This window comes from Corythoichthys intestinalis, chromosome 1 (assembly GCF_030265065.1).
Source record: "Corythoichthys intestinalis isolate RoL2023-P3 chromosome 1, ASM3026506v1, whole genome shotgun sequence".
Classification (NCBI taxonomy): Eukaryota; Metazoa; Chordata; class Actinopteri; order Syngnathiformes; family Syngnathidae; genus Corythoichthys; species Corythoichthys intestinalis.
Window position 1 is genome coordinate 43,763,766 of NC_080395.1, and position 12,279 is coordinate 43,776,044.

At 41.1% G+C, this 12,279-nt stretch overlaps 1 protein-coding gene across 1 annotated transcript in view; it reads right to left on the reverse strand.

The window, feature by feature from the left end:
• Positions 1-328, reverse strand: part of aldh1a2 (aldehyde dehydrogenase 1 family, member A2) — a 75,283-nt gene extending 74,955 nt beyond the window's left edge. The window contains exon 1 of the mRNA XM_057833108.1: positions 110-328. Coding sequence (XP_057689091.1) covers positions 110-226 — 117 coding nt within the window. The 5' untranslated portion in view covers positions 227-328. The remainder of the gene's footprint in view (positions 1-109) is intronic.
• Positions 329-12,279: the final 11,951 nt, after the last annotated feature.

Consider the following 12,279-nt stretch of genomic DNA (forward strand, 5'->3'; position numbering starts at 1 on the left):
TTTTTTTTAAAGTTAGTTATGTTTTTTTAGTATTTTTGGAAGTGCTCGAGCCGTTCTTGCCATACTAGAGCGAGTAATTGAGCGGGCGATGCAAGGTGGCGCGACTGACCTTGGTGTACTTGATCTCCGGGTTGGGCACCGGCGCGGGCATGAGCTGCAGGGATGCCATGAGGGCGGCCGGGTCGCTCTTCACCTCGCCGGGCATGTGAATCTCACTGGAAGTCATCGTGGCGGCGGCGTCGTCGTCACTTCTCGCCTTTCCTTTGCGTCCCCCCACGAATGAGAAAGTAAGTCAACGCTTCTGCTGCTGCTGCCGCTGTGGACTTTGGGCTTTTCCTTTTCTGGGTTTATAGCCAGGTGTCAGCCAAGGCTCGCTTTCATTGGGCCAAAGAACCCAAGGGCCGGCCTTTTTTTTCTGTTTTTTTTTTTTCTCCTTTTCTTTTTTGCAAGCTAACTCTCCACTCCACACTCCACGCATTTCCATAAAGTTAAGGAGGAACACGCGCCACACCCACTCGTGGGTGATTCACTCCTCATCACCGCTTTGCTTTCCGCACCGTTTGCTTGCAACTTGCAAAGTGAGTTTTTCTTCTTCTTTTTCACCCCCGTGCGTGCATTTTTAATCTCCCGCTTCCACGAGCACTTCTTTGACACCTTCATTGTGTGCCACTATTTCCTCAGTGACACGGGGGTGCCAAACGACCATCGGCGTGTCATGTAAATGAGCACTACACTTACTACTACAACTCGACACTAGTACTCACTCCTGCAGGTGATAATCCTCCACACGCAGCGCCTCCATCCAACCTAACAATAAACATCCACAAATGTAGCAAAATGCTTCCCTTACCTCCCCCACAAAAAAAACACAGATTTTACCACCAACACCCCCATTACTCTTCAGGGTACTTTACAGGAAATAATATTTTGACTACTACAGTAAGAGGTGAGTAAGAGGACGTATTTGGCACAAAAAAAAGGGGGGGGGGGGGGGGGGAATCTCGATTAGGAAATATCAAGCATAGACTTCATAACCTATTGACATGACACAGGAAACGGGGCCGATTCGGAGGGGGCCTATTTTACAAAACCAAAGCGGCTACCGACCTTAAACCAAAACAGGCACCTACCTTAGCCATATATGAGTATCCATGAGCAGCAGCATTTAAAAAATTCTAAGTCATTCTCTTATTAAATCCCGATTAATTGTTTTTAATATTAGTATAACACAACTTAAAATGGCTATAAAAGTCTCAGATTATACACTAGATGCACAAAAATCACCAAATGCAGAGACAATACCTATATTTTCAGGATCAGTAGCAATATTTAACATATAAGTTTTTGACCAAAATAGCAACTTTTTTTTTCTATCTACTGCAAGTTTTCAACAGCTAATAAATCACTCAATTTAACATCAGAAACTTAATACTTGAGGAAAACATGCAGAATCAATTATAAATAATATATAAATATATTATTATTAATAAATTGTATATACAATAACAACTTATTATAAAATAAAATAGAATAGCCCTTTATTATCATTATACACTATATACTGTTAGCGAATGAGGCTAGCGGCCGCCTGGCGTAACAGGAGCTTTTCTGGCAAAAATTCTTGTGAATAAATGCTTAAATCCCCGAATTCTTCATGGATATGGACATAAAACAGTCTCGATTCTTGGTTAAAAGCAAAGAAACCGTGCAGTTAGCGTTTATTTTACATATATTGATGAAGTACAATGCTACTATGTTAGTGAATGAAGCTATTGGCCGCCTGGCGAAACAGGAGCTGTTCTGACAAAAATTCTTGTGAATAAATGATTAAATCCCCAATTCTTCTTAGATATGGGCGTAAAACAGTGTAGATTCTTGGTTAAAAGCAAAGAAACCGTGCAGGTAGCGTTTATTTTACGTATATTGCGAAATACAATGCTACTATGTTAGCGAATGAGGCTAGCGGCCGCCTGGCGTAAAGAGCTTTTGTAGCGAAAATTCTTGTGAATAAATGCTTAAATCCCTTAATTCTTTATAGATATGGATGTAAAACATTCTCGATTCTTGGTTAAAAGAAAACTATCAGGCTAGTCAGTTACGAAAATTAGCCGCCTCTATGTGTAAACAAAGAAGAAAATTTCTTGTGAATAAATTACCTTGCATTCTCGAACAAATCACTCCTGAGACAAGCCTTCCTGTTTGCATGCGGTACAGCTGTCGTAATTAAATCCCATCGTAAGAAAATCCAAGTTTAAATCCGACATGAGTGTGTGCCGTCTTCGGCTATTACTAAATGAAGCTCGGCCCCCTCTGATAAGGTGTCGCGCAAAGAAGGTCTGAATCATGATTATATTATTTTCATTATTAATAATCATTCTTTATCTTTTAAGAATACATTGGTACCTCGACATTCGATTGCTTCGACACACAATCTTTTTGACAACCAACGTAAAATTTGACTCGCCCTTTGTTTCTACATTTGACGAAATGCTCGAAATATGACGATTCATGACAGCGTCGCAATTTCATCGTTTTCCGGCAAGACGGGCGCACAGTGGATTTTCTTGTGAGAGAAATCAACATGGGCTTCAAGAATGTTAAAGCAGGTGGTGAAAAAGAAAGGTGAGACTTACCAATGAAATGAAGATGGAATGTTGAATATGAGCGTGGGTGCGCGTCCGTGAACTGCTTGACAATACTCCTCCGACCTCCGTTTGCCAGTCTTTATAAGTTAAGGTGACAATTATTATTGTGATACCATCGCCAAAGAGATCGCCAGCTTCTTCAGGTTTTAAATCATTTATTTCAGAACTTATGCAATACAACACGCCAACTGCCAGCAACAACAGGGCGTATAAAAAGAAAGTAATATCTTAACTGTACTCTCTCTCACTCTTCCGTCAGCCCCACTGTGCGTTCAGGTACATCACGCAAAAAACATCCGCCACATTAGAACCCGATTTGTTACATTATTACAGGTATTATTATATTATTATTCAGATTTTTATTCATAATGTATGTTTTGCTCTTTGTAATTACTATTTGCAATAGTAACAGCATTACTTATTAAGGATTTAGTGTAGGTTTTCGGGGTGTGGAACGAATTAATAGAATTAAAATGTATTGTTTCGGGGAAATCCTGCTCGACGTACGACCATTTCGACTTAAAAACAAAGTCCTCGAACGAATTAACTTCGTATGTAGAGGTACCACTGAACATCCATTTATAAATTTGTGCAATAGTAAAATAAATAAATACAGAAAAATAATCCATTAAAACTGAAATACACACTCTGGTTATTGGCTCTAGTAACATTTTAGAGGGTTTTTTTTCATAATGCAGTATTTAACTCATTGCCTTCCATTGACAACAATAGGCATCCGATTCATTTAAACTAGGAGGACTGTACATGAAGGCTCATCTTTCAATGCCATTGACAGTGCTAGACGTCCAATCCATTTTGACTGGGAGGGGCAAATGAACGAACATTTATCCCAGTCGGAAAGGATTGGACGTCTCTCGCCGTCAATGGAATCCAACAAGTAAGGTCTTTAAAATATATTCAAAAGTTGATTGTACATAAAATACCCTGACATGGGAAAATGATTCAACTGAAGCCAACCTTACAGGCAAAACGGTAGTATATAACTACCCACCCCTGTTAATATGTGCGGTACTTCTAATAATTCCATTGCAATGTCTAAACCACTTGTACTAGAACTAATATATACTTTACTACCATTAATACTAGTACTAATGCTTGTACAGCCGCTGATGTACTTGTGCAATTCGTACTTTCATATCATACGACCATATTTACTACTAGAAATAACTTCGAAATGCTCCTAATAGTAGCACTTGTAAAATTAAGACTATTATCACCTTTACTACAAATTTGTTTTGTGGATTATAACTACTACTTTTAGAACTGTTATTAACATGTGCTCTTATATAAAATACAGTATATTATCACTGATACTGTACTTCCACTACCATTAGTACTCCTACTGCAGCTGCTACTACTAGTGTACCACTACTGATACAACAACTAACTTTTCAGTACTGCACAATACTACACTACTGCGTTTACCATCGCTAATACTAGAACTATTAATAACCTATTAGTGATAGAACTATTACCACCAGCACTTTTGTCAATACTACTGATGTGTCTACCACCATTTCTAATTGTAGCATCATTGATTCGTCAAATACTACACTTATATTACTAGTAATATTTTCCAAGAAGTATGACTATTTCTTGTACAATTACCACTATTGACACTTTGACTAATTCTGCTGTATTTGTACTACTCCTGAAACTACGACTACCGATGTAGAAGAATTTTGGTCAGTGATTTTACTGCAAACACCAATGCTGCTACCACTATTCTACCAGTACAACCTAAAATATCTTTAAGGACTTTTAACTAATGACTCAAGTCTGATTATGAGGAAATGTCCCAAAGGATGCTTGCTGTCCATCAGCACATTCGAACCTTTTTTCCCCCTTCTTTTTCACACCACTCAGGTGTGTGTTTGTGTGTGCGCGCACTTCAAAAGGAGTACGCATCCAATGCGTGACAATGATGAATGCATAGCAAACACGAGCATCCACCAGCTTGTCGCCAAAGCGCTTCACAAGGCCGAGTGAACAGAAGATAAGACGGCGGGCAGGCGGACCACCACTCAGCCGGCCACGACTTAAACGTATTCATGGAGCTCCCTCTGTTGGATGCATACGGACCCCGACCATAGGACAGCACCCTTTTTTATTTATTTTTAATCCCCACAAGGACTACCAAGGGGATGCCAATGGTTGCTAACACCTTCAAAACAATTTTGACAAGAATACATGTGAAATGATTTAAATTATTTAAAAAAAAAAACCATAAAATTAACTAATTGGCTGCCACTCATGACAGTGGATGTTCAATCCATTTGAAGTGGGAGGGTCAGCAGCCAGTCTTCCAGTTCAAACAAAAAAAAAAAAAAAAAAAAAAAAAAAAAAACAAGCTACAATGCTCAAGTAGGTCGAAATCCAGCGTAGGGCTACTGCATCTTAAAACATGTTTTGATTTTTCCTTGAGATAACTGTTGTTGTGATTTGGTCTAAACAAATAAAAGTTAATTTGATTTTATTTGACTTAGAACACATCCATAACTGAACAGTGTGGACATGCAGGTGACAATGTTTTTTTAGGTAACCTATTGTGGTTCCTCGGTTTTATTATTATTATTATTATAGTTATTCTTTGTTCCGCAGCCCCTTTGAGCTCAATTTGACCCCCTCAGAATGCTTCAAAATGCACCAAAATCGGCAGGCAGGTCAAGACTTGCCTGGCACGGCCAGACTGTTCTCCCTGTGTTTTTCAAACACTGTGAGAATAGTCTGGGACCCAGCCCATTAACGGCCTCTTGAGCAAGTACAAAATCAATCGACAAATCAGCGACAAATCAGATTCGTTTATTTGCGTGACGTGTTCTTAACGAGCAATGTCACTCTTCCGCGTCGGAAGTCGTCTCCACAACAACACAGATGGCGAACAGGAGAGCCGAGAATATGTTCCAATCCACGGTAAAATCAATTTTAAATGACCAAAAACACATCGACACAAGTCATTGACAACAGTCTGTCTCGCGCTAGCCATGTTGAATAAACTCCGCTCTCCTCTTATGTTTACTTCCGCGCGCAAGTCCCACGTCCCGCCCGTCGCTGATTGGTCCACTCCGTTGTCTGTTTGCTGTGGCTTGCTCCGCCCAGGAAATTTTATCCGCTTAATGGTGGCCAGACTCAATAGCTGGAACAGCGGTGAGTTTGGAGTACCAGGCTAGGTCAAGACAGGTCAATACACGGTATCTTTGATACCGTGTAAAGACAAATTCCAAATACACTATGTAGCGCCCCCGTAGCAGTCATCCCTACTTTGACCCCCTCAGAATGCTTCAACTCACCAAACTCAACAGCCCGGTGAACACTGGTGAAAACTGATAAAATGTAAAAACAAAAATTTTTTTTAAATATGCATAAATGTGTGTAGCGCCCCCAGGAACAAAAACAACATTTCATTTTTTTTAATTTAATGTAATTTTTTTTTTTAAGATGAAAGAGGAGGTAACAACGCAAAGGTTAAAACTTAGAACACATCAGTACTATATGAATGGGATACCATACGTGATGCCCAGACTGCCGTTAGTACTACATCCGGTTTTATTTGGGTGGGCAGAGCGTGTCCATGGGTGGGCACTGACACTGAGATCGGGTGGAAGGGAATTCCAAAGCCGGGGAGCAGAGCGGCTGAATGCTCTACTCCCCATTGACGGCGATAGATGTCCTATCCATTTGAAGTGGGAGGTCTGACAGTGAATGCACGTCTAACATGGATTGGACAGCTGCCATTGACGGCGAAAGATGTCCTATCCAGTTGCATGTTCATTCGCAGCCACTTCCCCAATTCAAATGGTTTGGACGTCTCCAAGTGGCAAACTAATTTTTTTTTTTTTTTTTTTACAAATTGGTAAACGTATGAACCCAAATTTACTTCAATTACATCTTCTTTATACTGAGTCCCGGTCAGCTATTGAATCGATTTCAAAATTCTGAGAATGGTCGACAAATCACTAAATAGTTAACGCACAATTCTTTTTTTTTTTTTCAAAAAATCTCATCTATCCTGGATAAGTAGGGGGCCATAATTTTTTCCAAATGCGTCCTGTGCTGTCGACTGAAATGAAAACCATTAAAGTCTGCATGTATGTGTGCCAATGTCAGGTAACCAACCTGGAAAACTGATGCACTGCATGAGAGGGTAAACACTTCACTTTTCTCCCATCACAGGGGGCCGCCATTTTGTCCAAGTGTGCCCCGGTTGTCCAGTGAAATGATTGCCATCACAGTTCCCATGCATGCGTGCCAACGTCAGGTAACCAACCTCGGAAACGAATTCACACGGTTGTCGAGGATTTGGTAACTACTGGTTGATGACGTGATGGTTGGAAAACAAAACAGGCTAATTTTGTTCAAACCGTCATGCTATGAACCCCCTACTGTAAAAAAAAAAAAAAAAAAAAAACCTATTAGTCACGCTAAGTTAAAGTGACACTATTGTGTTACTGTTTTTTTTTTTTTTTTAACATTATTTTTCATAACCTTCAGTGCCATTTTACCATGTTTGCAAAATAAATTGAAAGTGCCAAAAATGTCATCTTTCAAGCCCATTTGGCTTGAATTTCTGCAAATGTTTAATTCTTATTAATATGCAGTTGACTGGATGCAATTTGAACCTTCAATATTTCAATTTCAATTCTTTGCTCTGATTGGTTTTCGGTGGAGTAGGGAGTATTGGAGGGAAGCTTGTGTGTGTTAGACTTTGACCTATCGTGGAGACTAGGGATCATTCCTGATTGCTGATACGTTTGCCAAAACTTCCCCAGATTTGTGTCACTGCCCCCTCCTATGTGTATGTGTGTATGGGGATTTCTTTCAGACTCATCCTGTGTTGGCGACTCGGTACTCTCAGTGCGTGGAGGCCGAGGGATGGGGTTTTATAACCCAGACATGACGTCATTTTTGGTCGGCATCGGCAACAAAATAAACCACACATATCCAAAGATGGACAATTGCTGTCTCTTCCTTGGTTCTAAGACTCAGTAGCAAATTAATTTTGTGAAGTTTGTAGTTTAATTTTACTATGTTTTCAGTTTGCCATGTTGATAATTGCGATTTTTGTTAATCACTTTCCGTCTAATTGCGAAGAAATGACCATGATATTTACGTCATCAGCCTTCACGTTGTGACCGGGGAATTTACCGGCTGCTTGGCCCGGTGAAGTCCCGGACATTATACTAGGGCGGCACCCGGTTAATGTCCGTGTTATCTTGGTGTCAGTCGACCCGGGAAATTGCTTTCAAACATAAGGGTTACCAGAGTTCAGCGTATGTCTAAAAGGGGCTCATGATGTTGTGTTTAACCAACTAGTAAAATACGAAACGCTTTATTATGAGTAGGCGGTTAAACGATTAAAAGACTAGTCGCGTATATCCCTAGTGGAGACCCGGACTACAATCATTCTTCAATGACACAAAGTTTTGCTATTTCACAACTACAAAAATAAAACATTACTCACTTGACGCTTGACAGAAGAGTATTTCCATCAGGAAGCAAGCTTTTGCTATGGCGTCCTGGCTCCAAAATACATATTGCTTATTGCTACTTAAATAAGACCTTCACCCAACGCCAACACTCACACTTCATGCTTAGGTGTTATATTGCCAGTGTCCGGAGGCAACACACATGCAATAGCAAGGGGGTGGGAGTGTCAAACAAGAACTAGGGCGAGGAGGCTGGTTGCCTGGCATGGCCAGACTGTTCACCCTGTATTTTTCAAACAGTGTGGGAATAGTCTGGGACCATGCCCCTTAATGGCCTCTCGAGGCAAATGAAATCATCCGTCCAATCAGATTCGAATATTTGCGTGACGTGTTCTTAACGAGCATCGTCACTCTTGCGCATCGGAAGTCGTCTATACAACACAGATGGCGAACGGGAGAGCTGAGAATATGTTCCAATCCGCAGTAAAATCAGTTTTAAATTACCAAAAACTAAGGGTGTAACGGTACATGTAATAGTATTGAACCGTTTCGGTACGTGGTAGTCGGTTCGGAACGGACGCGTACCGAACGAGTTTCTGACGTAATATAACCCTTACTTTTCGAGGCTGTGAGTCGATCGGGTAACAGTTTCTTTGTGTAGATTATATTTACTCCGTCCTCTCTACTATAATGAGGACCAACACGGTAGGACAGTCCAGACACGTCAACAGCGCGTCAACGTGGCCGCCGCGAGAACGCAGAGAAACGCGGGCGTTAAGAGTCAATCAGCCAATGCACACCAGTCGCAATGCGACCGCGTGTTAGATGCGTCCCAGAAGCGGCTCAACACGATGCACGCGAAAAGAACGGCAGAGTTTATTATTTGACGCGAGACGCGGCCCTCCTGCGTCAATACTACTAGCTAGGATCGGGCCGGAAGTCACTCGTGTAATAATACGGTGGATCCGGTCGATTTTCAAACTAATATGCAATCGTAACCTACTTTTTGAGTACATCAGATCTCTTGAGTGGTAGTTCGGGGCACAGTTGACTTGTCTTTGTTGATTAACTGCCGTCTTCTCTGCTATAATAACAACCAACACGGCCCTGTGTTCTATACAAAACCCTCCTACCACAACAAAACAAGTAGGAACTAATATTCACATAGGAACTAAAGTTATACAACATAAAATATACAATATAAATGAATACATCACATTTGTAAAACATAAACACATAATAAAATAAATAATAGCCCATTTAAATAAAATAAATTGAAATGAATAAAGCACCTGTAATTAAATAATAAGAATAATACACACATCCTGCTTACACAATTAAATTTATTAATTTCTGTGTGGCGCTTTAACTTGAGAAAATCCACCAATAAAGCTTTTGAAAACTGTTAATAAGAAGAAAAAAATGTTTCATTGAGGCATTTCATTTGTAAAATACATGTTAAAATCTTTGTCATTGGGATTGCTTTTCTCTTTAGCACGACTTCTTCTTTCTTTCAGAAAGAAAGCTGACCAATACGCTGGGTCTGAAAGGCAAATTGTTGTTGGATTATCTTTAAATACCCACTACTTTTTGAGCAGAATTCTAGCTTTGTATAGGCTAATGTTCCTATTGTTGAAAGCACAAAAGTGTGTAATAAACAACTAGCACATTCATATTTTGCATTTTGTTTTTTTCCTGTACCGAAAATGAACCGAATTGTGACCTCAAAAGCGAGGTACGTACCGAACCGTTACACCCCTACCAAAAACACATCGACACAAGTCACTGACAACAGTGTGTCTCACGCTAGCCATGTTGAATAAACTTCTCCCTTCTCCACTCACGCTAGTTTCTTGTCGCTTTACCAACGTCACGTCCACCCGTCGCTGATTGGTCCACTCTGCTGTCTGTTTGCTGTCGCTTGCTCTGCCCTGGGAATTTGATCCACCGAACGGTCGCCAGACAGCGGTGAGTCTGGGTGAGGCTGGGGAGAAAACTGAGAAAAGTGCCTCTTAGCCGACTGGACAGCGAGGCTTTGGAGGTCGAAGAAAAAAAAAAGTGACAAAGACAGTAAATGGTGCGACAAACGTATTGTACTAAACAACAGCACATGCACATACAGTGGGGCAAATGAGTATTTAGTCAACCACCAATTGTGCAAGTTCTCCTACTTGAAAAGATTAGAGAGGCCTGTAATTGTCAACATGGGTAAACCTCAACCATTAGAGACAGAATGTGGAAAAAACAAACAGAAAATCACATTGTTTGATTTTTTTAAGAATTTATTTCCAAATTATAGTGAAAAATAGGTATTTGGTCAACTACAAACAAGCAAGATTTTTGGCTGTCAAAGAGGTCTAACTTCTTTTAACGAGGTCTAACGAGGCTCCACTCGTTACCTGTATTAATGGCACCTGTTTTAGCTCATTATCGGTATAAAAGACACCTGTTCAAAACCTCAGTCAGTCACACTCCAAACTCCACTATGGCCAAGACCAAAGAGCTGTCGAAGGACACCAGAGACAAAATTGTAGACCTGCACCAGGCTGGGAAGACTGAATCTGCAATAGGTAAAGCGCTTGGTGTAAAGAAATCAACTGTGGGAACAATTATTAGAAAATGGAAGACATACAAGACCACTGATAATGTCCCTCGATCTGGGGCTCCATGCAAGATCTCACCCCGTGGCGTCAAAATGATAACAAGAACGGTGAGCAAAAATCCCAGAACCTCACGGGGGGACCTAGTAAATGACCTACAGAGAGCTGGGACCACAGTAACAAAGGCTACGATCAGTAACACATGCACCGCCAGAGACTCAAATCCTGCACTGCCAGACGTGTCCCCCTGCTGAAGCCAGTACATGTCCAGGCCCGTATGCGATTGGCTAGAGAGCATTTGGATGATCCAGAAGAGGACTGGGAGAATGTGTTATGGTCAGATGAAACCAAAATAGAACTTTTTGGTAGAAACACAGGTTCTCGTGTTTGGAGAAGAAAGAATACTGAATTGCATTCGAAGAACACCATACCGATTGTGAAGCATGGGGGTGGAAAAATCATGCTTTGGGGCTGTTTTTCTGCAAAGGGACCAGGACAACTGATCTGTGTAAAGGAAAGAATGAATGGGGCCATGTATCGAGAGATTTTGAGTGAAAATCTCCTTCCATCAGCAAGGGCATTGAAGATGAGACGTGGCTGGGTCTTTCAGCATGACAATGATCCCAAACACACAGCCAGGGTAACAAAGGAGTGGCTTCGTGAGAAGCATTTCAAGGTTCTGGAGTGGCCTAGCCAGTCTCCAGATCTCAACCCCATAGAAAATCTGTGGAGGGAGTTGAAAGTCCGTGTTGCCCAACGACACCCCCAAACATCACTGCTCTAGAGGAGATCTGCATGGAGGAATGGGCCAAAATGCCAGCAACGGTGTGTGAAAAGCTTGTGAAGAGTTAAAGAAAATGTTGGCCTCCGTTATTGCCAACAAAGGGTACATAACAAAGTATTGAGATGAACTTTTGGTTTTGACCAAATACTTATTTTCCATCATGATTTGCAAAAAAATTCTTTAAAAATCAAACAATGTGATTTTCTGGGGTTTCTTCCACATTCTGTCTCTCATGGTTGAGGTTTACCCATGTTGACAATTACAGGCCTCTCTAATATTTTCAAGTGGGAGAACTTGCACAATTAGTGGTTGACTAAATACTTATGTGCCCCACTGTACTAGTTTATCAATTCAAACAATGATTTATTTAATGTGTATACGGCAGCGGTCTCCAAACTATTCCACGTAGGAAGTGGGTGCAGAAGTTCATTTCAACCAAACAAGGCAGCACCTTCTCACCAATCTGGTGTTTTACAAGTGTAATCAGTTCATCGCGGTTAGGAGCTGCTGTTATCGCAAACACCTCATTGGTTCAACTGTCTGTGCTGGATCAGTTAGAACCAAAACCAGGACCCACAGCACCCCTTGAGGACCGGTTTGGAGACCCCTGTTATGCTGTGTGCTTAATGCAGCACATTTTAGAACCAGTAAGTGGCAACCTCAAGACGGCTCTTCTCGGTGCTCAGCGCTCCTGATATTAGAAGGAAGAATGATGAGGCGGGTACTTGCATCATAAGGCAAAGTGTGACATCACACCATGACCAATTTCAAAGCCTACCAAATACACTTGTAAACGCGATTGC